The sequence below is a fragment of the Delphinus delphis genome, chromosome 4 (genome assembly GCF_949987515.2).
Source record: "Delphinus delphis chromosome 4, mDelDel1.2, whole genome shotgun sequence".
In the NCBI taxonomy this organism is placed as follows: domain Eukaryota; kingdom Metazoa; phylum Chordata; class Mammalia; order Artiodactyla; family Delphinidae; genus Delphinus; species Delphinus delphis.
In genome coordinates this window covers 105,744,069-105,769,280 of record NC_082686.1, presented here as the reverse complement: position 1 = coordinate 105,769,280, position 25,212 = coordinate 105,744,069, and the positions used below count along the sequence as shown (strand labels likewise).

Sequence of the window (25,212 nt, the reverse complement as noted above, 5' to 3'; positions counted from 1 at the left end):
GGAGACCATTTGCATCAAAACAAGCAGAAATTGAACTACAGTCCCTGATAAAGTGGTTGAAGAGGACAGATTATAGTGTTTATTCATTTGAGGTCCTTGGAACATCTGCATTAGGGTTACTTGAAATGCTTGCTGAAATGCAGATTACTGGGCCATGCTCCAGATATACTGAATCAAAAATCCCTGGGCGTATGTCTCAGGAATCTGCATTTTAATGGGTACCTCTGGTGACTTTTAAGCATGGTCAAGTTAAAAGAAATAATGCACAGAGGGCAGGGAAAAGAAGACCAGGTAAAGCCCAGAGGAAGTATGTCTTTAGGGGGCAGTGCTTTTCAGCATTTTAACATCATTTACAATTAGAGAATATTTGCAAAGCAACTTGGAGTACAAAGGAGGAGAGACTGATAGAAGCTGGAAGTAACCAGCGCCAGGGACTTTGGCAGGTTCAGGCCCCACCTGGCTGCCACAAGGATGAGGTATCAACATTTTGACACATCAGTAATCTATCTGTGACACTAAAGAAGCTCCATCAAGGGCGAGAAGGAAAGGAGAATTTAAAGGAGAAATTTATCAAACAAGGCTGAGAACAGTGCATTGCCCCCAGAGTTCCAGATGCTGTGGAGAATTCAAGGACTAGGGATGACCTTTGGGTTTCAGTAATTGGAAGGTTAAGGGAATCATTGGCGTTTTATTGCAGAGGTGAAGGGAAGGAAAAGGCATTTGTAAAGAAATAAAGGGAATGAGCTACAAGGAAATAAAGGACACAAGTATAGATGACTATTGGAAGATTTTAAGTGCTAAAAGAAAGGAGACAGTAGCTGGAAAAGTATCAGGAAAGGGCTTGGGGGAGGGAGAGGCAAGGTATAACAGAAGCCTTATCTTTGGTACTTTAAGAACAGAAGGTAGTTTGCGTTGGCATGGATTTCATAAATTACTTTTAAAAAATTGTAATTATTTAGTTGTCTAATAAAGGACCTCAAAAGTCCCCTTGAATTATAACAAGAAATAATAGTTACAAATCAGGCCATTAGTCAGAGAGAATGCTGCCATTGGGGTGGATACTTCTTCAAGAGCTGGTGCTTTCAGAGCTGATGTCTTTTGGCTTGTCCTAATTCAGGTTCAAGTTCTTTAATCTATTGTCTTCATCATCAGTCATAGAAATCCCCTTCAGCACACTAGTGCCAGGTTAATCACAAGCTGTATTTTATAGCTTTTCAATCTTCTAAGACTATTTTATGCAGACTGACAGGAACAATTGGAAATTGCTTTAAATAAAGTGATTTTAGGAATGTATTTGTGGTAGACAGAATAATGCCCCCCTAAAGATGCCCATGTCCCAATCCCCCAAAACTGTGAATATGTCATTTTGCATTGCAGGGGGAAATTAAGGTTATAGTTGGAATTAACTCTGTTAATCAGCTAACCTTAAAATAGGAGAATAACCTGGATTATCCAGGCAGGCTCGATTTAATCACAAGAATCTTTTAAATATGGAAGCCTCAGGGAGAGATTTGAAGATGCTATGCTGCAGGTTTTGAAAATGGGGAAAGGAGCCATAAGCCAGGGAACACGAGCAGTCTCTAGAAACTAGAAAAAGGCAGCTGATTTTCCCCTGCAGCCTCCAGAAGCAATACAGCCCTGCCAACACAATGATTCTAGCCAATTCTGGGCTTCTAACTTCCAGAACTGTAAGAAAATTAATTTGTGTTGTTTTAAGTCACTAAATTTGTAGTGATTTGTTACAGAAGCAATAGTAAACTAATATAATATCTAAGTTTTAAAATCTTAATTTTAAAACATAAAGTCTCACTTCTCTGTCAGACCAGAAGTTCCTCCAGACCAGTAATCAACCTTTATGCTTGATGCACAATATACAAAATAAACATTTGTTGAACTTGAACCTGTATATCATATTGTCTAGCCACCATTTCTTGGGAGAGTTGCTTACTGTTCTTAAATGAAGTTTCCACTCACCTGGGAGCATGCTACATAGAGAAGCATTTCCGACGTAGTCAGTACCTGTAGTTCCGAACTTCTTCCTTAGTGACTTTTGATTGACTCTTATTTATTAAATATGAGCATTGAGAACCATAGCTATGTTATGAATACCATAAAAGATACAACATTATTTTTTAAAAAATAGGGTTTTTTTTTGTCTTAATGTTATGGAGTTGTGAGGGTTCTTTATATATTCTAGACATCAGGCTTTTATTATATATGTCTTGTAACTACTTTTTCCCCCAATCTTGGACTTGCCTTTTCATTTTCTTAGCATCAGCTTACTGAGCCACACAGCCAGGATCCTTTGTTAGGTCTTCAGTTTTCACCAGACTATGACCTTTGCATGGAAATTTTATTTCTGACTTAGTTTTCTACCTCTGCCTTTCATCTTTAACTAACTCCAACTCCTATGACATTTTACATATCTCCATAAGCGTCTTTTGTTTTTAGAAGATGAGGAATAAATAGAATACAAGTTCCGTGTCTTCTTGTACCTCAGTTTCAACTGCTCTGGAGTAAGACCACCTATCTAAGAAACCTATCTAAGAAACACCACCCTCAATTGAGGTTTGTTTTATGCCACAGAAGCTTATATATATATATTCATACCATCCCAAACATAGTCTCAAAACTTGGTGAAAATCTAGAAAACATTTTCTCATGATGCAGAAACAGACCTACTTATTTTTATAGATTTGTATTCGTTTCCTTCCCAGTCATTAAATGAAACTACCAAAATTGACAGAATAAGGGCAGTTTTAAATGTGTTATACACTGCTCTTTGGGATGTAATATGTATTAGTTATCTATTGCAGCTTAAAACAAACATTGATTATGTCATAACTTCTGTTGGTTAGGAATCTAGGAGCAGCTTAGCGGTTCCAACTCGGGCCCTTAGGCTGCAATCAAGTTGTGAGTCAAGGCTGTCGTCATCTTAAGGCTTGACTGACGGAGAATATGCTTCCAAGTTCCTTCACGTGGCTGTTGGCTGGTCTCAAAAACCTGCCCCTAAGCTCACTCATGTGGGCCTCCCCACAGGGCTGCCTCATAGTGTGGCAGCTGCTTCCTGCAGAGTGAGCCATCATGCTAAGAGAGCACACAAGCAGAAGCCACAGTCTTTTTAAAAACCTAATTTTGGAATTGACATCCCATCACTTATATTCTATTAGAAGCAAGTCTGTAAGTCCAGCCATACTTAAGGGGAGGAAGGGTTTACATGAGCTCATGAATACCAGGGAGTGGTGATCATTGGGGCCATCTTAGAAGCTGGGTACCACACATATAAATTAGTGAGTTCATTGGTTTATCAGAGACTAGATAATCAAGTCTATAATATACCTAACTGAAATTAAGTTCAGTAATATTAGAACATTTTGTAAAAAAAAAAAAGAACTACAAATAAATCTCCAATGTTAGAAGATGTAAAATAAAAATGGAAGCCTTTTAAATTTAAGACAGGAAATTTAGAAGGTACGGTAGAATAATCAACACAATTTACTCTTTTATACGATACTCCCCTCAGATTGTCAGATTGTCCACTTCTGACTTTCTATTACAATTCTTCCCTTCATGTTTTAAATTCTACTTATTCCTCATCTTCTAAAAATAAAAGATGCTTATGGAGATATGTAAAATGTCATAGGAGTTGGAGTTAGTTAAAGATGAAAGGCAGAGGTAGAAAACTAAGTCAGAAATAAAATTTCCATGCAAAGGTCATAGTCTGGTGAAAACTGAAGACCTAACAAAGGATCCTGGCTATGTGGCTCAGTAAGCTGATGTTAAGAAAATGAAAAGGCAAGTCCAAGATTGGGGGAAAAAGTAGTTACAAGACATATATAATAAAAGCCTGATGTCTAGAATATATAAAGAAGTCTTACAACTCCATAACATTCAGACAAAAAAAACCCTGTTTTTTAAAAAATAATGTTGTATCTTTTATGGTATTCATAACATAGCTATAGTTCTCAATGCTCATATTTAATAAATAAGAGTTAAAAAATAAACAAGCCAGCATTCTTTATTAGCTCTCACTAGAATGTATGTAGACTGCCCAAAGTGGCCTCTACCTAGTAGCAATATTTTTCAGTCCTTTTTTGCCATTTCCTTTAGTGCTGGCTTAAGCTACCTGAGATGTGTTACTTTGTGTTTATCAATTTCATACAATGAGATAAATAAAGGTATATTTTTACTATTATACATAAGTGAATTATGGTAGGTAACAAACAGAACAGGTTTTGTATTCATGAATAGTGAGTCTTTATGAGATAATTCTATTCTCCTAAACTCTTCTTTTGTCTCTTTAACAAGCATATTAGCCCAAATTCATTCTTTGTAGTATTAAGCTGCCTACTTATTATTTAAATTCCAACACTTACTCTTACATGATTATATATATTTTCAACAGTGATTCTTTTATGGCACACCAAGGAAGTATGCGACAGATGATGAGAAATTTTTCTGAACCTTTTGGAAGAGACCTGTTCAGCATCTCTGATGGCAGAGGAAGAGCTCGTAACCATACGGGACATGAGGATGGAGAAAATTCCTTGACTGTAAGTTCTTTATTTTAAAGTTAGTAAAGAAAAGTATTACAGAAGAATATATCTCTGACAACAGGATATGACTAATATTTATGTTATAGAAATAACTTATGTAAAAGGAGGGACCGGTTGGAAAGCTGAGTTCTTTAACAATGAATTGTTAATTGTATAGAATTCCACTGTGCTACTAAAACTTTTAGCACCATAAAGTTATATATTACAAGCCAAACTTAAAACATTGTTTTCCATATGTATATAGTTTTTTCCTCACCTCATCATTTACTCCCATGTCTTACATTAGAACAGGCAAGGAAATATCATTGCATACAACACTTTTTTTTCCCACTTTAAAATAAAAAATGATAGTATAATGCTTTATCTCTGTTGGACCAGGAAAAACCAGTCTTCTGCATGGCTACCTTGGACCTTCAAAACTGAGATTAACTTTTAATTGTATTCAAAAGCCTTGCAAAACTACAATATATATTCAGAAGTCTTGTCTGAGAGCAAAACTAAAAGGTTACAAACATACTCAACTCAAAAAAAAAAAAAAACAGGGTATTTATATACCTTAAGTATCTTCTTTTCTGCTTATTTCTATTGCTTCTTCAGCCTGAGGAATGGCAGTTCTCGAACAACAAATCCACAGGAGTTTCTTTCTAAAAGATAAATCTCTGCAATAGAAATGTAGATATTTGGAACTCAGTAAACATTTTGAATTGGTCAGTTGGGAAACTTCCCGAATCTTCCAGGAAAACATTTTTGTATTTTCTATTTGCAGTGGTCTTAAATAGAGCAAAATGTTTCAAATACTCCTAAGACGTTTGATGGATAACATTGCATTTGCCATTTAAATGAAAGTAATCTTCACCTTCTTTTTCACATATATATTATTCCAATATATATATTAATTACATTCCAGTTATTTTTTAAATTAGTTAATGTGGTATCATTATATATATTTTTTACTGTTAGGGCTATAAATTTCCATAAAAGTTGAAAATTAAGGTCAAAGGAAAAAATTGTCAAAGAGAGCAGAAAAATCAAATATGACATTCTGAAATTTTATCTTGCACATGAGCATTGAAGCATTTTATATATCTGCTATAACCACAGCAAAGAAAGAGTAGGGCTGTACATAGTGCTTTGTATTTACGTGCATAAATGAGCTACTCGTAGGCTTTGTAGAAAAAGAAGTGACAATTTTATTCCCTTGTAAGCATAGAAAGGAGATCTGTTTATAATAAAGTTATATTATTTATATATATATATATATATATATATACATATATATATATATATAAAAAGTTCTTATTAAGGATGCCTAAGCTGTAACTCTGCTGGTCATCCATTGGAAGTAGAAGTAAATGGGTACTTGTGCTTAAAACACATTGCTGGTCATCCATTGGAAGTAGAAGTAAATGGGTACTTGTGCTTTCCTGGGTACTTGTGCTTAAAACATCTGAATGTTTAATGAGCTGGAATAAGAAATATATGTAACCAAATAGATAAATTTCTGTGAAACTGTAGCTTATACGATTCATAATTTAGAACTATTTGTATTTTAGCTTGCCTCATAGTTACCTTGCCAATGTGGCTTGAAATCAAGTTTTGGGGAACCAAAAACACCCACACAGCTGAAGTAATATGGTTGCATAAATGTGATGATTGAATAAGGAAAGTCAAGCAGGAAAACAACTCTGAATATAAAGGAAGGCCAAGAACAACATTTGAATGGAAAACTAAAATAGTTGCTACCTTGTCTGGTTTATAGTGACATAAATTAACTTTTGTGTAAGATTGTTAATCATAGATGTAGGCTAAAGTCTGTAGCATTATCCAATAGAACATTCTGGATGATGCAAATGTTCTAAATCTGCCCTGTTCAGTGTGGTTAGCCACATATGGCTGTCGAGCACTTGAAATGTGCCTAGTGCTACTGAATTTTTAATTAAATTCTAATTATTTTAAAACTAATTTTAAATAACCACACGTGGCTATTGGCCACCTTAATGGAGAGCATGATGATATTCAAATAGACTGGAAAGCTTTTAGCTTTTTTTTAAACCAATGCTGAGTAAAGTACACTAATCACCTATATGTGAACCTATCGTCTTATGTTTTAATTTAATAAAAATGTCTTTAAACATTTTCCCAAGAAAAACTGCAGTACTCATCTACCTATTAAATAAAAAGTAAATGGTAATTTTTACTATATCAGATTTAGACAAAACCATTTCATAAAACTTTGAGTTTTATAACTTTTTATATAGTCAATACTGCTAGGTAGTATTTAGTTGCCTCTCCCATCTAAAATCAAGTAGTATACATTCTTCTTCAGTTACATTGTATTGTATCAACTGTCTTAGAAAGCTAACACCAGTGGGGTTTTTTCTTGTTCAAACTATGAAAACTCTTTGCCAACCAAGAGTACTGAGCACTGTCCTAGGGCAGTTGAAGGGCAGTAGTAATTTTTAAATATAGGAATTTCATCCAGTTTTACAAGGAACATTCAGCTTCTCTTTTAGCCAAAACACTTTTTCTTTCCCGGTACATTATAATTTGTACTGGTGAGATATGGCTCACCTTTTTTTCCCTAGGGTGTGATACATTTGACATATTTATGGCTCAGTATGAAAGAGTTATGTAATAGCAAAACTAAATAAATTAATTAAAAGAAAACAAAAACAAACAAACAACAGTAGCAACAGAAGGCCTGTATCCTAACTTGACTTTTCTAAGTCAGTGTCTCATAACTAGATGTGAAAGTAGAAACAGAAGTTAGAAATTGACTGCAGAAGATGAAAAAGATGGCTGCCTAGTTTGAAAAGAGCACAGTGAAGAAAACAGTAGACTTTCTGAGCATGCTGGCTGTTCTATTTGAACTTTTATTAACAGTTTACACAAACTTTTTATTCTCTTTTTATGAAGTTATAAATTTTAAAATGAGTATTTTGATTAAGTAGCGAGCCATATGCTGATGCTTTTAAGCATAGTGGATGAAAATTTATATTTCAAATAGACACTTGATAACTTTTTTCTTTATTTTTGGCCCATTTCTTGACGTTTGTCATCTTTAACAGCCCTATTAGGAGGGAAAACAGAGACACCTACAGAAATAGAAGAAGCATCAGCTTTGCCATTTTCCTGTGTTTGTACTATTAGCAGTTTCTTCAGTTCATGATTTCTTTATTGGGATACTTTTAAGCCAGTTGTCCATTTTGAGAGGATTGGTTTGTTTAAAACTATAATTTAATCTGTAAATTTATTTAATTAGGCAGTTTATAATCCAAGATATGACATGTGACCTTTTGACAATTAGATTGAGAGATGGTGCCAGAGTCAATGTAAAATCTGTTTTTCCTTTCAGTAAAAAGAAACAGAAAGAGGAATTTTACTGGTACATCAATACACTTTGGAGATTACTGTTCTACATATACAGTATAAGTATATATCAACTGATATAACTTATAAAATTGAATATAAACACAGTTTTCTCTAGTTTTTTTGTCATAACTTACACAGGGAGAAAATTATCACAGAATAATGGTAAAACTTTATATATACCTTTTACCAAGAAATTCAAAACTTATTTTCAACATTTAAAACTTCCAAGTAATGAAAGTTTTTAATTTGTATACGAATCTAAAAATTTATTTTCATTCATCTGTACCTATTGAGAAATATAATTTATGAACTATTAATTTTGATTATTCTATCTATTATACTTAATGTTCTTTTTCCTATCGAAGACTCCAAATATCTTTAAATATCTATGTGTGATCCTTTCTGAAATCCATATTACTTATTCCATAAATTAGTTCTTAGGAGGTATTCATTAAATTTTTGGCCGAATATCTCTACTAATTTTTTGAAATGTTATTAATTTAGATACTTCTGATTTTTAACAGGTTAAAGGAAAGATTAACTGATTTTTTAAAAAATATGGAATAGTTGAACAAAGGAAAGATGATATAATCTTAATCGTTGTACCTTATGTGTTAATTTTGGTGTGAATTTGCATTTCCTTTGAGAAATGTTTGTCTCAATCCATAGCAAATACTTTCTCTTTCAACTGCCTTTAACAAATACTAGAGTAGTCTTATTTAAAAGTGATATATGGTCTCTCTATTTGCCTGCCAGGATCCTGTCAGGCTCTACAATGAATAATAAGCAGATAACTTTAAAAATATATGTTGAATTCTTTTTGATTAAAAGGTTCTGTAATTTGGTTAGCTCTGAACTATGTGATTATGCAGTGCATTTCTCTCTTTTTCAGAGATTGTTATATAATAAATATCATAACCAAAATTAATTGGAGTTTTTTTCTAGGTGATGAGTTCTCTTGTGCCTTTTGGCAGTTTTGGTAGTATGGTTCATATCATAAGACACAAACCATTTGAGCAATATTTTCTGACAAATATTTATTTTTCATTAACTCAAGCAAACTGAATTGGCATGCCCAATTTCATAATGGCTTTTTAGCATTTATTACTGAAAACTTGTGTCATGTGTTAAATTTATCTTAGAGTGTTTAGGCCTGTGTTTTGTGAAGTAAGTAATACCAACATAATAAAATCAGTTTTCCAAAAGAAAAAGTACATTTTAGTTGATGACTACTCACTTGATTTGCAAAAGGGATCCCCACACTTTTAAACACTTTTGTGTTTAAAAGTTGGAAACTTCCCCAAGCTTATGAAGACTTTTCAAAAGGTGAAAACCCACCAAACTGTAGATAGACAAGCACATCTGGAAAAGCTCAGATTGGCTGCTTTCTCTAGGACTCTATTGCCAATTCATTCATGCGTTTCCTTTCCCATGTTCAAGCATGGCTACTCTGCAACCAGCTTTGCTCCCACCCCTGTTTCTCCGGGCCTTTGGTCCTGTTTTCTGTGGCTCTAGCTTCTAACACATTAAAGGCAATCTGAGGAGTAACAGAAAATAGCATCACATTGGAACATTTCCTATGGATGCACCTATGCTCTCATGAAAAAGTTTTTTTATTCTCTTGTGCTAGACTTCAGCCATTTCTCTCCTTAAAGTTTGACATATAACATTTGTCCTTCCTGACCAGAGTTTTTAGTGGGACAAGTGATGAAGGAAAAAAGAAAACAGCTATAGCACAGAGTTATCAGTAAAAATGATCAGGAAGTTCAGCATGCTGTGGGAGCACAGGCAGAAAAAAGCCTGTAGCCCAGACCTTTTGGGATGGTGGAGTGGAGGTCAACTAGAGAACACTGCCTGAACCTTAAGGATTAATAGGAGGTAGCCAGGAAAATCTGGGAGGGGAGAAGACGAGTGCTCAACACAGAGGAAACAGCATGTGCAGAAACCTAGAGGCTAGGGAGCCCAAAGGTGTTTAGGGTCATTTGGCCCTAGGATGTGAGTTGGAGAGTGTGTATAGATGAGGATGGAGAGGTAACCAGGGCAACTTCTTTTGGCCCTGGTAAGGATTGTGGACATTATCTTAAGAGCAGGGGGAGCAATTGATGAATTTTCATCAAAACAGTAGTAGAATCAGGTTCTCTTTTTTTTTTTTTTTTTTGCGGTACGCGGGCCTCTCTCACTGTTGCGGCCTCTCCCGTTGTGGAACACAGGCTCCAGATGCGCAGGCTCAACGACCATGGCTGTCGGGCCCAGCCGCTCCGTGGCATGTGGGATCTTCCCGGACCGGGGCACAAACCCGTGTCCCCTGCATTGGCAGGCGGACTCTCAACCACTGCGCCACCAGGGAAGCCCCCAGGTTCTCATTTTTTAAAGATCATTGTGCCTGCAGGGAGGAGAGAGGTTAGAAGGGATCACAGTGGAGACAGGGAGACTAGGAGGCTGATCAAGTATTCTGGGAAGTATTAGTGATAGCTTCTACTCAGGTAATAGCTGTGGTGATAAGGAGAAATAATCTCCTTTGAGAAAGAGTTAAATAGGTGAATGGATAGAACTTGTTGATAACTTGGGTTGATGGATCAGTAGAGAGGGAGAAGGAAAGTATTATGCTTATTTTTGTGGCATGAGGAATTAGGTAGATGGGAATGCCACTGAGCTAGGAACAGAGAGCATTGATGCAGTGCAGGTATGAGGGCAGGGGTGTTCAGAAAGGTCATTTCAATTCTGGGTGTTTTGCATTTGAGGCATCTGTGGGCTGTCCAGGTGGGATTTATCTGGTAAACAGTTGGATATATGGGTTTGAGCTGAGCTAATTAGTTAACTAATTAGAGATAATTAGTTCCTTCATTCAGCAAATATTTATTGAGCCCTCCTATGTGCCAGGAGTTGTTTTTAAAGTATTGGGAATTAGTAGTGGGTAAGACAGAGAATATAGCCCTGCCTTCACAGAGATTATTTTTACAGAGTGGGAAGACAGACAATAAACAACAAAATAATTTCAGATCGTCAAAGTACTCTGAAGGAGATGGAGTAATGATATAGTGACAGGTGGATGTGAGGCAGAGATTAGTTTAGACGGGTGGGCTTCTTAAGGAGGTGATACTTGAATGATTAGAAGAAACTATACTGAGAGTCAGGAGAAAACATTCTAGGCAGAGAAGAGCAGCTGTACAGAGTTCCTGAAGGCCTCAAAAGCCCACTGGAATCTCCGCTCTAATTTGTAGCTCCACTTTTTTGTCAAGGCGTTGGGCCACCCCATAGCAAGTACAGATACATCTTTTGATGGCTGATTTGATAGTGAATTGAGAAGAGACAGAATATACCCCAAACATCGGATCTTTTTCTCCTCCTCCTCCTCCTCTCCTTCCTTAGGCCAGCCCTTCTGTCTCTCTTGAATTGTTCTCTCTTATACAGCCTTGATTCTCAACCTAATGTTGAAGCAAAAAATTCACAACATTTCCTGAATTGTGTTGAATCTCTGAAATGCAGATTAATTCTATTGTAGTCCTTTGCATCCTAAAGATGTATCAGTAACTCCTAAACGTGTCATTGTTGTTCCCTACTGTGCTAAATGCAGATTCTAAAAAGGAATGTGCTTTTTTCATCTATTTTCTGTTGTAACTAGCAATAAAAACCCAGTAGAAGGCAGAGACATAAACAGGCCTTTGATGATTCTTTACTGAGTCCCAGCTTGGCACAAAGCAAAAGAATATCCGGAAGGGCTGAAATACCAGCATTGAATAACAGTGCCTTACAGGATTCAAAACACTCCTCCTGCTTGAGCAGGGGAGTTCCTTGAACTAAACACTCCTTATAATAGTAGATGATGCTTTGGGTGACACACTAGAATATGTGCTTCACTTTTTGATTCCTGCTGATTGTTCCAGTGATAAAACTTAAAATCAATAGCAGATCTTTCTAGAGCAGAGTTTTGCAGCCTTGACACCACTACTTTCACGTTGGGCTGGATAATTCTTGTTCTGGGGAGCTGTCCTATGCTTTGTAGGATGTTTAGCAGAATCCCTTGCCTCTACCGCTAGATGCCAGTCATATACCCTCCCCAGCTGTGACAAACAAAAATGAGTATAATTATTGCCAAATGTCCCCCTGGGATCAAAATCACTCCTGGCTAAGAAACTACTGTTCTGGAGGAATTCTTAACTGTTCTTCTAAAGGAGCATACCTCTGGAGGCATCAGGCTCCCCAGCTTCAAACTATACTACAAAGCTACAATAATCAAGATAGTATGATACTGGCACAAAAACAGAAATATAGATCAATGGTACAGGATAGAAAGCCCAGAGGTAAACCCATGCACATATGGTCACCTAATTTATGACAAAGAAGGCAAGAACATACAAAGGAGAAAAGACAGTCTCTTCAATAAGTGGTGCTGGGAAAACTGGACAGCTACATGTAAAAGAATGAAATTAGAACATTCCCTAACACCATACACAAAAATAAACTTCAAATGGATTAAAGACCTAAATGTAAGACCAAACACTATAAAACTCTCAGAGGAAAACTTAGGAAAACACAAACCATATATGTGGTTTGACATAAACCACAGCAAGGTCTCTTCTGACCCACCTCCTAGAGTAATGAAAATAAAAACAAAAATAAACAAATGGTACCTAATTAAACGTAAAAGCTTTTGCACAGCAAAGGAAACCATAAACAAGACCAAAAGACAACCCTCAGAATGGGAGAAAATATTTGCAAATGAAACAACAAAGGATTAATCTCCAAAATATACAAACAGCTCATGGAACTCCATATCAAAAAACAAACAATCCAATTAAAAAATGGGCAGAAGACCTAAATAGACATTTCACCAAAGAAGACATACAGATGGCCAAGAGGCACATGAAAAGTTGCTCAACATCACCTAATTATTAGAGAAATGCAAATCAAAACTGCAATGAGGTAACACCTTACACTGATCAGAATAGCCATTATCAAAAAATCTAGCAACAATAAATGCTAGAAAGGGTGTGGTGAAAAGAACCCTCCTGCACTGTTGGTGGGAATGTAAATTGATACAACCACTATGGAGAACAGTATGGAGGTTCCTTAAAAAACTAAAAATAGAACTCTCATATGACCCAGCAATCCCACTACTGGGCATATACCCTGAGAAAACCATAATTCAAAAAGAGACATGTACCACAACGTTCATTGCAGTACTATTTACAATAGCCAGGACATGGAAGCAACCTAAACGTCCATCGATAGGTGAATGGATAAAGATGTGGCACATATATACAATGGAATATTACTCAGCCATAAAAGGAAACAAAATTGAGTTACTTGTAGTGAGGTGGATGGACCTAGAATCTGTCATACAGCGTGAAGTCACAAAGAGAAAAACAAATACCGTATGCTAACACATATATATGGAATCTAAAAAAAAAAAAAAAAAAGTACTGATGAACCTAGTGGCAGGGCAGGAATAAAGACATAGACATAGAGAATGGACTTGAGGACACGAGGTGGGAGGGGGAAGCTGGAGCGAAGTGAGAGTAGCATCGACATTTGTACACTACCAAATGTAAAATACATAGCTAGTGCGAAGCAGCAGCATAGCACAGGGAGATAAGCTCAGTGCTTTGCAATGACCTAGAGGGGTGGGATAGGGAGGGTGGGAGGGAAGCTCAAGAGGGAGGGGTATGGGGATATATGTATGCATGTGGCTGATTCGCTTTGTTGTGCAGCAGAAACTAACACAGTATTGTGAAACAATTATACTCCAATAAAGGTCTATTAAAATAAATAAATTACTTAAATAAATAAAGGAGCATACCTCATGCTTCAAGTGTATGCCCTACTGAGCTGGCAGTGGTGGGCAGCAAATCCAAGGACTGTTAGTGGAATCAACCTATATCACTTGGGTCCAAGTCTGATGGAAAGGAGGACTGATTACTCCAGAGGCAGCTTCTATCACCCATGTTGGACTTCTGGAAGGAACACTGTCATCTTATACTTGGGTTTTATTTATTTGCCTGGTAGGCTATCCAGAAGGAAGAAGGAAAAATTGGAAGACTAGTCTATGCTAGAGCTGTCCCACAGCCAAGGATACACCACTCAGTATTTAAATTTTAACCAGATTATGTTATGAGCAAGTTGAATTTTATGTGTGTGTGTATTTATATGTTCTTGCATGTATATATGTGTGGATATATACACATGTATGTATGCATGTATTTATAGTGTTACAACTCCCTAACCATTTGTATGTTGGCTGTTTAGGATTTTGTGTATGCTTCAAATTCTTCTTTAACAAATCACTTTCATTATATAGTCCTTAAATTATCTTTGCCTGGTCGATCACTGCATGAGACCCCACAGCAAAAATCAAAAAAAAAAAAATTTCAGCTGTTTTGGGAATGTTGATTTTGCTTCCTTTGTGTTGTGCTTATAGTTAATAACATACTTCCTAATATCCTATAGCGTACAGATGTCAACCCTTTTCAGGCAATGGACCGAATGATGTTAAATATGCGAAACAGCATGCAGGAATTACAAAGAAACTTTGTAAGTACTAAAGGACTGATGAGAATGTTATTTTCAGTTATTGGTATCCTATATTATAGTGGCTTTCAACCTTTTTCTAACCATGGTCCACAGTGATTGAAAAATATATCTTACATCATGACAGTACTTGTGTACTGTATATATTTTACACCTGAAATAAAAATTTCATGAGAAAATAATCATACTGTTTACAGCATGTGCTGATATTTTCTATTTTACTTCATATTTTAAAAATCCTGGTCACAGCCTACCAAAATGATCTCAGAACCTGCAAGTTTGAAAAGCAGCGTTAATTAAACTTTCAAAATAAAAACATTCAACTTCAAAAACATTTATTCTGCTGAAGATCACTATTGTAAATGAATGTTTTATATGAATTTAGATTTTTTTATTATGTATAACTTGTCTACTTAAAAAGATTTGTAGCATCTAAGAAATTAAGTTTTAGTGTTAAAAAATAACTCTGAAAATAGAAATTTCAGGAATGATATTTAGGCACTGGATTAGATTCATACAGTCCAAACACTTATAAACTAGTACTAATACTCTTACTTTTCTACTCATGATATTAATCAAAATAACTTGATTCAGTATGAAGACCACCCATATTATTTTAGTCATCCAGTTTGAAATCTAAGGATCATTTCAGAATGTCCAAATCTAGGACATTATTAATGATTTTAGAAATGTAGCAGTTGGTACCCACAGAAGGTATAAAACTTCTTGGCATATGGCTAATTGGCTCAACATTGGCAAAATTGCACACAAAAGTCAACCACTGACTGTAAAAGTATTACATGCTTCAGGGCACGGCATCTATAAATTTAAGCCACAAGTCTTTGACCTCAAAGATTTGAGGATTTCTGAATGAATCACTTGTCATTTATTATTCCTTACAAGGAGAGTGTGAATTGGTACCTAAAATGGAAGGAGGTTAGGGCCTTCATGGGGGTACCATTTGGACATCATACTGATCATATATACTATCTTTAGTAGAACTTCTAGCTAGTGTTGTTACTTTATTTGAATCCTCTGACATTATTTCTTCGTATTTGACTGAACTCACTGGATTTACAATTTATATGTACCTCTAGGGTAACCTTTCAACGGATCCAAATGGACATTCGTTTAGTTCTTCCTCAGTTATGACTTATTCCAAAGTAGGAGATGAACCACCAAAGGTTTTCCAGGCCTCAACTCAAACCCGCAGGGCTCCAGGAGGAGTAAGTATTTTCTTGGAACTTTATAAAGTTGTGGAATCATAGATCACCTATATCAAATTTTAACTATTAAAATTTGACCTGGTACTGGTCAGGGGAAGGGATGGGGGGAGAAAACACAGGTCAGTGTGAAAAGCAATAAAACTAACTGTATTTATGTATTCATTTTGAGGCATTCTTTGTCTCCCCCACCTACCTCCATCCCTGCCCCAGGTGCCTTTTTTCATGTTAATATCCATGGATGTTTATTAGCTTTACATGTTGACAAAGTAAGTAGACACTATAAGAAGTCTTTGTTTCATGAAATAAATGTCTACTTTTAGTTTCTATTTGAAGTAGATGAATTTTTTAACTCATAAAATATTTCAAGTATACAGAAAGGACATAGAGAATAATATAATATAAGTACCCCATACTCCTTCAATCCAGTTTAGTCAAATCATTAACACTATTCTCTATTTAAGTTGTCTCTTGTTTTGCGTCCTTTTTAAGCAAAGATGTTACAGATTCAGTTAAAGCTTCCAATATACTCCTTCCTCCTCCTCCTTTTCCCTTTCTCCGTCCCCCAAAGACAACCATTTTCTTATACAGGCATACCTCGTTTTATTGGGCTTCACTTTATTGCACTTCACAGATAAATTGTGTTTTTAACAAACTAAAGGTTTGTGGCAACCCTGTGTTGTCAGATGATAGCAATTTTTAGCAATACCGTGTTATTAAATTAAGGTATGTACGTTGCATTTTTAGACATAATGCTACTGCACACTTAATAACTACAGTATAGTGTAAACATAACTTTTATGTGTACTGAGAAACCAAAAGAATCATGTGACTCACTTTATTGCAATATTCCCTTCATTGTGGTGGTCCAGAACAGATCCCGCAGTATCTCTAAGGTATGCCTGTACCTGGAATTTATCATTTTCATGCATGCTTTTATAATTTTATTACTTATGTATGCTTCATATACAATACAGTGAATTATTTTACAGGTTTCTAAACTTTGTATAAATGGTTTCATACTGTACGTGTCCTCTGCAGCTTGACTTTGCTCAGTAATTGCTTCTGAGATTTATTCAAGTTGATATGTGTAGCTCTGGTTTCTTATTTTAACTTCTATATAAATGTCTAAAATATGAATATACCACAGTTTGTTTTGTTTTGTTTTGTTTTGTTTGCGGTACGCGGGCCTCTCACTGTTGTGGCCTCTCCTGTTGCGGACCGGCTCCGGACGCGCAGGCTCAGCGGCCATGGCTCACAGGCCTAGCCGCTCCGCGGCATGTGGGATCCTCCCAGATCGGGGCACGAACCCGTTTCCCCTGCATCAGCAGGCGGACTCTCAACAACTGCGCCACCAGGGAAGCCCTATACCACAGTTTTTTAATCTATTTTTCTATTGATAGATATTTAGGTGTTTATAATTTTTCACCTATTCATCTTTATACCTGTCTCCTCGTGCAAAAGGGCTAGGAATGCTATTGTTGGATCGGAGGAGATGTGTGTCTTCATCCTTACCTAGAAATCACCAAGTTATTATCACACAGTGATTGAGACAATTAGCTCCCACAGACTTTGGTATGAGTTCCCATTTCTCCACTTCCTTGTTAGTACTTATAGTAAAGAAAATTTGGGTTTGCCTGTCTAATGGGTGACTTAAATGAAAATAGAATATATAAGTCATTTCACGAGTGCTGAATAATTAGTTGCCCTTTCTTGTAGGAATGCTAGTATGTACTCCCATCTATTAATTGTCAAGGACAGTGTTGAAGGCACTAAGTTTAATATAATTAAGTTATTCTTTGTTTTAATAATTATATTAGTTCTGTTTGTCCTAGACATTTTAATTGTAAGCAGTTCAGGAAATATCAGAGAACTATTACCATAATTTTACTACAAGTTGGTAGTGGAACTGAGTACCCATTATTTTTAGAGCAGTAGATTTATATTCTTACCTCTATAGGTAAACAGGTTCTGAGGAGTTTATAGTCTATATTTATTTAAATAATAACTAATTTTTATTTTCATCATTTTCACAGGTAAAGGAAACTAGGAGAGCACTGAGAGATTCTGAGAGTGGACTAGAAAAAATGGCTGTTGGTCATCACCTCCATGACCGAGCTCATGTCATTAAAAAGTCAAAGAACAAGAAGACTGGAGATGAAGAGGTCAATCAAGAGTTCATCAATATGAATGAAAGTAAGTTATCAGAGAAAATAGCATTCTTCCTCTCAAAGTTAAAATAGCAGCTGTACCCATAGAACTTGGTGAATATTTTTTATAGAAACATTTTATATGATGTTGTTTCAGACAGTTTATGAATTGTAAATGTAGAGAATACGTTATCAAAGTAGTAATAAAATTGTGGTTTCAGTGTTTCATTGTAGATCTGTTTTTTATAGTGATTTTTGTTAATGTTGAGTATCATTTATTTTTTTGTTTTATACTTGGAAAATGGAATCTTTTGAATTGTTTTTTAGTAAGACTATCAGTAGGAAATCGAGTTTTTATTTATTTCTGATATCAAAGAAGTACATTCGAAAAGTATAAAAAAGTATAAAGGAAATTAAAATTATTCATAACTCCAACCCCAAATAACTACTATTAACGTTTTAGTGTATTTCTTCCTAATAGTTTTATGTATTGATATATATAAACATACAATCACACATACTGTTTTTCAAAATTTGTATTTTACTATCTATATAGTTTATATTGTGCTTATTTTAATTCCCCACTATAATTGTGAACAGTCACCTATGATGTTACTTTTCAGAAACATCCTAGATGGTTACCTAAAAGTTTTATCATGAATTGGCCATAATTTATTTCAACTATTCTGTATTGTGGGGCACTTAGGCTTTTGTATAGATAAGATTTAAATTTCTGGTGTTGTCAGATAATAAATCACATATATATCAAGCAAATCTTTCCACTTCTTAGATTTTATATTCATTCTTCAACTCATTTAAGACTTCCTAACTTTTTTCATTATAGTTTTTAAGCTGTATTCATTTCCTGTTTTTAGAAAGTATTTTGAATAAAAATGTTTTAGCATAGTAAAGGGTTTAAATTATATGATTTTAGAAAAAGAAATTCTCTTGGAGCTGGATAAAATTATTCTTATGCAATGAGATGGAAGCCACAACATCTTAACCTCTCTTTAATTTTAACCTTTGTAATTTGGCCATATTTAAATATATACAGAGTACTTCACAATAATGAACATACTGAAGAAAATTTTAGTAAAGTAACACATTATTATAAAGGCAATCTGAAAGAACACGTATTATCATTTACTTATTGTTATTATGGAATTTAGATTACCTACTTCATAACAACATGAACTGTCAGATGAGTAACCTGTCTCAGGAAATTGAAAAAGAAGCTTGTGAGGCCAAACTGAGGACAGGAAGTGCTAGGCACAGGAGGAGTGTCCTCCCAGTAAGAGGAAGAGTAGCATCACCATGAGATGACCCGGGAAGAAAGCCTGTTAGTGTCGCTGGGTCATGGGGTCCATTGGATAAGTTATGTGATATCCAGGCAGGTGTGTGAAAAACCAGATCATCCATAAGCAAATTATCAACAGGAATAGGAGAGGAACAAAGAGAAAAGGAAATACTACTCTGAGTCCAAGACCTTTTTATTTGAAGCAGTTTCCTGCTTCTACTTTAAGGTTAGGCTGATGGAAACACCAGGCTAGAGTGAAATGTGTGGGGAGCAAGGCAATTACTGACAGCTGATACCTTAATACTTACCACTTTATTTTGATATTGGATGTAGGTGATGCTCATGCTTTTGATGATGAGTGGCAAAATGAGGTTCTGAAGTACCAACCAAGGGGACAATGGCACAATCTAGAAAACTCTAGGATGCGAAACATTGGTCATGAGAATTCAGGATCCCGAGAACTTAAAAGAAGGTAAAAGTTATTTCTAAACTAAGCTGTGTTTTTTAAAGACAATTTAGAAGAGAAGTTATGTAATTTTACCTCTGTTATCGGAAGTTTTGATTAACATCCAAGTTGTTTGTATCAATAATATCTTTTGTGAAAGATGTAATAACTTTATATTATTTCTGAGTATTCCAACACAAATTTAAATTTGTATCTGAAAACCAATAGTATTTTAGGATTATATGACTAGTACCTTACTAGCAAATTATGCTTTAGACAATGGGGCTAAAATCCTCCTAAGGTAGAGCAATATACTATAATGCAGTTATTCTTGTGAAACAGATTTTCATCTGGATAGAGTAGGAGTCATACATTTTGTACCAGGTAAAGATACTGGTGTTTAGGGATATGGTAAGGAGAGAGGAACTGTAGCTAAAAGGCTGAACAAAACTTCTCTAACAAGTCAAAATTGAGCATTTAATGGTAAAAAGATTTTTAGACCCTTGTATAATATGTAACAGTATCTGTATTAGATATCAAATATTTTGGAAGAGTTTTGCAAAAACTTTAGCCTCCTTTGGAATTACCGTTTGGAATAGCTGCGAAATATGAACGTGCTAATACCACACTTTTATAGAGATTATAGAAATTTTGACACATTTAGTATATATCCTAGAGTTACAATTTTATTTGATACTCTGGGGGAACAATTGAAAACACTACCTAAATCCTATTGAAAATTAGACTCGAGAGAGAGAGGGCTCAGCAGGCCTGAAAACAGAAATCTGTTCTAGGCTCTAAGAGAGTGGAGAATTGCTGCAGAAGGTGGAAGCCTTCCCAGAACCAGCGGTCGACAAGTGGGTACCAAGTAAATTAGAAGACTTGTGCAGAATTTCATGTGCTAGCATCTTTTATTTTAAAATACTTGTTTAGGAATTTAGAGCCCCAATGTTTTCTTTAGAAATCTTGCTCTCATATTAATTTTAGATAGTATTTGTCTCACTTTGAAAAGCTTATTGATAAAAACCTAACAGTGCTAAGTTTGACTATGAAATCCAGGTCCCAGTTAGAGAAAAGCATGCTCTTTATAGATGATCTATAAATTTATGGCCTATCAGTGGCATTTTCTGTAAACCAGCACTGTCCAATAGAACTTTCTGAAATGATTTTTTGCAATGACGAAAATGTTATGCATCTGTACTGTCCAATATGGTAGCCAGTAGCCCCACGTGGCTATTGAATCACACTTGAAATGTAAACAATGCAGCTGAGGAACTGAATTTTTAATTTTTATTTTATTTTAATTAATTTAAATGTAAACGATGTGGCTAGTGGCTACCATGTTGGACAGCATGGTTCAACGGTAAACAGTTAAATCTATCTCAGGAAAGCAGCTGTTGCTTTCTTAAATGTTAAGTGAAATAGTCTGCCATATGTTTTTCAAAGCTATTAAGGAACCTTTAAGATAAAACTCACCTTAAATTACAGTGGTCTGTATCATGTTTGTATTGATTTTTTTAATGACCATTTAAAAAATGGTATTAATGTTCACATGTATATTTCTCAGGGAGAAACTGCATCAAAGTCCAGCCATTGAACGTGGAAGAAGATCAAATGTTTATGTGGATAAACTCAACATCAAAGGATCACCTATGAAAATCAACAAAAAATAAATAGCATTGCACTTGATTTGTTTAGTTTTGGTTGTTTGAACAGAGAAAGTAATGGTGCTGAGTAATACACCTAAGACCAATTGCTTGTTATTAAATCAATACTGTGTTCTTAGCAACTTTCTTCTGAATTTTCTTGGAAGTGCTAGCTTTATATTGTCCCTATTTTAGGAATAAAACTTTAATGTTCAATAGTGCAAGCTGTTAAACATTCTATGACACTCTTTAAAACATAACACATGCTGATTTTGCTTTCACAATTATTTTCCTATTGGCTATGTATTCCCCTATACATTCAAGATTGAATGTACAGCTAGCTGTTCTATCATATAAAATTAGTTAAAAGAATAAACTGTAAAAAAAATAGTCTCAATTTTTACTAACACTATAATAGGGTGATGTTTACAAAGGTTAAAATTATTTAGCTCAAATTTTATAATGTGTTACGTAGCCAGCTAGCTTAAAGAATTTTTTTTTTTTTTTTTGCTGTATGCGGGCCTCTCACTGTTGTGGCCTCTCCCGTTGCGGAGCACAGGCTCCGGACGCGCAGGCTCAGCGGCCATGGCTCACGGGCCCAGCCGCTTCGCCGCATGTGGGATCTTCCTGGACCGGAGCACAAACCCGTGTCGCCTGCATCGGCAGGCAGACTCTCAACCATTGTGCCGCCAGGGAAGCCCAAGAATTTTTTTAAATAAAGCAAAACTATACTAGTACTCTTTTACAAAAAATTAGTTATTGTTTTGATAAAGAACATAAAGAATAATCAAATAGTTCCTTTTCAAAGAGATTTTAAATTGTTAATATACACGAATTTTCTTATCGTTTCTTTATACAGTGTATTCTTTTTTTGTTCTGTGTTACATTTTCAACATTCGACAGACTTTATATTGACCTTTCTCTTTAACATCTTAAGGTAGCATATTTCTGTTCTCCTTTCTCACAGACAGCTTAATCTATCTCCACGGTTAACATTCTAAAGTTGCAGTGTCCTTGGAGAAACTCTGCTCGGCCTTTTTGTGACATTTAGAAAAATGCATTTGGTATTCTGCAAACCTGAATGATTGATTGTCTCAAAATTTCTTAGACAGGTGAAGTGTGTTTGAGCAAGGTACTTAATAATTCAATTGTTCCCTTTTTAAGTATACTATTTAAAAATTCAGCTCTTGGGTTTTTTTCATTCTAGAATGCGAGCATTAATCTGTTTTTATAAAGTTAGGCATGAAGTTTGTGAGAATATATAATCTTAACTTTTAAGTTTTTGTTGTTTCAAGGGGGGGAAAAACAATCGATTATCACTCTATATAATCCTAATATCTTCCCTTTTAAATTTTGGAAGTAGAATTGTGTGATTGTGCTTATACTCATCTAATTTTCTATATCATATCCTGTTAATTTTACTAGTCAGTGTTTCATGCCTTTAATTAGTCACTAAAATAAGATGCATATGTGTCAATTCATTTTTATAATGGAAAGCAATTGAGCAAGTATTAAAGATGTTAAAATTTTCCTCTTATGGATAATTTAGTATACTAATAACATACTATTACATACTGGGAAGTTATCATAAGGCATCCATTTGAAATAACACTTCTGCATAAATTCCCTAGACAGAGCAAAATCCCGGTAGACACTGTAATTATTCTCCTTTTGCCTAAATTATTACACTGAAGTTAACTTGAATCATTATATTCAAATATGAAAACACATTTTAATAAATAATTGTACTTAAAACACTATAACTTCTATGCTTCATATAACAGAGAATTCATAGATGCTTTTTTCTTCTCAATTTGTTTACTGTAGAAATCAAATTAAAATTGAATTAGATATATATTTCCTCCTATGCCACAGTGCTTCCTAAGGGGCCACTTACAAAATATGTGACATCTGGAGATTAAGTGTTAATTCTTTATGTTCACACGATGCTGAAATTAACTTTTTTCAGATTTTATTTTTATCTTCATTCTGAAGTCAACTAGTATAAAAAAGAAGGCTCGCCATAGCTTGTAGTTCACATGTTATTTTTTCTTTATTGACAACCACTGATCTTTCTGGAACGCTGGGTCCTTGGGGAATGTAAGGATATTAACTATTTTGTGAATGTGGCCTTGACAATAAGTCCAAGTTGAAAACTTAGGCTCCTTGCTACTTTAGTGATTTTCCTGGTAACTTTCAGTCTCAGTGATAGGTTTTCATTATTTATCTTTAGGACTTCATTATCTTTTATTGTTACAGGGCAGTGGCAGGAGCACATTGGTATCAGATGGTGCCCTACGTGTGGCAATGTGATGGTGTTTGGAGGTGGGGCCTTTGGGAGGTGATTAGGTTATGAGAGTGGAGCCCTCATGAATGGGATTAATGCCTTTGTAAAAGGGACCCTAGAGAGCTCCTCCACCCTTTCTGCCTTGTGCCCACACAGTGAGAAGTTGGCTGCCTATGAACCAGGATGTGGGACACACCAGACACTGAATCTCCTGGAACCTTGATCTTGATCCCACCTTGCAGATCTATGAGAAATAAATTTCTGTTGTTTACAAGTCACCCCATCTATGGTATTTTTGTTATAGCTGCCTGAATGGACTAAGGCAATGGTCTTAGGCTAGTCGGGCTCGGGCAATTTGGAGATTCTACTGATGTTTGACCTAGACCCTTACTGCAGTGAATCAGGACCTTCACTGAATTGATCTTTATTCTTATAAAGATAAGATATAAAAGTTATAACATATACCTGGCAAAGTTATAGCAAAGTTATAAAATGACTATGAATTAATAGAATGTGTAACTGCTTTGAATGATATAATGTATGTGTATTTTGCCACTTTAAAACCTAACAGAAGTAATCTATAATGTATACCCATATAAAAATTTAGCTAGACAGTTCTTGGCCTTTTGTCCTCTAGTTTCCTCTGTGGAGAAAACAAGTTTATTACTTTGGTTAAAACTGGTGATTAATAAAAATAATTAAGAATATACTTGGTATAATAATTACAGAAAAATATGAATATATATATACACACACACAGAGGACAATGAGTATGAATTTTTACTTCAGGAAACTTAGTTTGTTAAAGTGGTAATTTCAAAAAGTAATTTCAAAAGTAACAGATACACTTTTTTTTTTTTTTTTTTCGGTACGCGGGCCTCTCACTGTTGTGGCCTCTTCCGTTACGGAGCACAGGCTCCAGACGCGCAGGCTCAGCGGCCATGGCTCACGGGCCCAGCTGCTCCGTGGCATGTGGGATCTTCCCGGACCGGGGCACGAACCCGTGTCCCCTGCATCGGCAGGCGGACTCTCAACCACTGCGCCACCAGGGAAGCCCCAGATACACTTTTTTATTTATCATAATTATATCTTAAAATTAAAGTAAAACCTTAATGTTATTACTATTTACATAATTATTATTTAATTTACATATTTTAAACAAATACATAGACTTATAAAGACTAAATTTTTGAAAGCCTACAAATAAAAAAGTTTACTTAAAAGTATTCAACATTAATGGATTGATTCATCAAAGTAAATCCTTTACTAAAAATTAATACATGGATGATATACAAAAAATAAGTACAAAATTCATCATTGAATCTCTGGTTTTTCTTTCCTTGTATTCTGTAATTTACTCTGATTTCCATTTATTTGATCTTATTCATTTAACAAATATTTATTGAGCACCTAGCACAGCAGGGGGTACAGCAATTAACAAAACCAAATCACTGTCCTTGTGGAACTTACATTCTCATTGGGAGAGTCAGACAACAGACAGCTATGTAAAATGTCTGGGTGTATCTAAGAAGAGCTCTGAAGGAAAATGAAGCAGTGCAGGAACATAGGGAAGAGCTTGCTGTTTTTAGAAGAGTTGGTCAGGGAACACCTCACTGATAGAGGATATTTGAACAGAGAGAAGAAGGTAAGGGAAAGAGCCATGCTGGTATCCAGAGGAGAGCACAGGCTCTGGTCATGTGAGGATCAG

General features: G+C 35.3%; 1 protein-coding gene across 3 annotated transcripts in view; it reads left to right on the top strand.

The window, feature by feature from the left end:
- MLF1 (myeloid leukemia factor 1) overlaps positions 1-21,260 on the top strand; it is a 35,261-nt gene extending 14,001 nt beyond the window's left edge. Inside the window, exons 2-9 of one of the 3 annotated variants that reach the window (XR_009519186.1) lie at positions 4,406-4,553; positions 13,935-14,012; positions 14,376-14,459; positions 15,554-15,682; positions 17,716-17,875; positions 19,460-19,598; positions 20,366-20,428; positions 21,139-21,260. Coding sequence is in view for 2 of the 3 variants with exons in the window: in XM_060010024.1 (XP_059866007.1) it covers positions 4,406-4,553; positions 13,935-14,012; positions 14,376-14,459; positions 15,554-15,682; positions 17,716-17,875; positions 19,460-19,598; positions 21,139-21,244 (844 nt within the window). In the remaining variant the exon portion in view is untranslated. The remainder of the gene's footprint in view (positions 1-4,405; positions 4,554-13,934; positions 14,013-14,375; positions 14,460-15,553; positions 15,683-17,715; positions 17,876-19,459; positions 19,599-20,365; positions 20,429-21,138) is intronic. The other 2 variants (XM_060010024.1, XM_060010025.1) reach the window with 2 other exon arrangements.
- Positions 21,261-25,212: the final 3,952 nt, after the last annotated feature.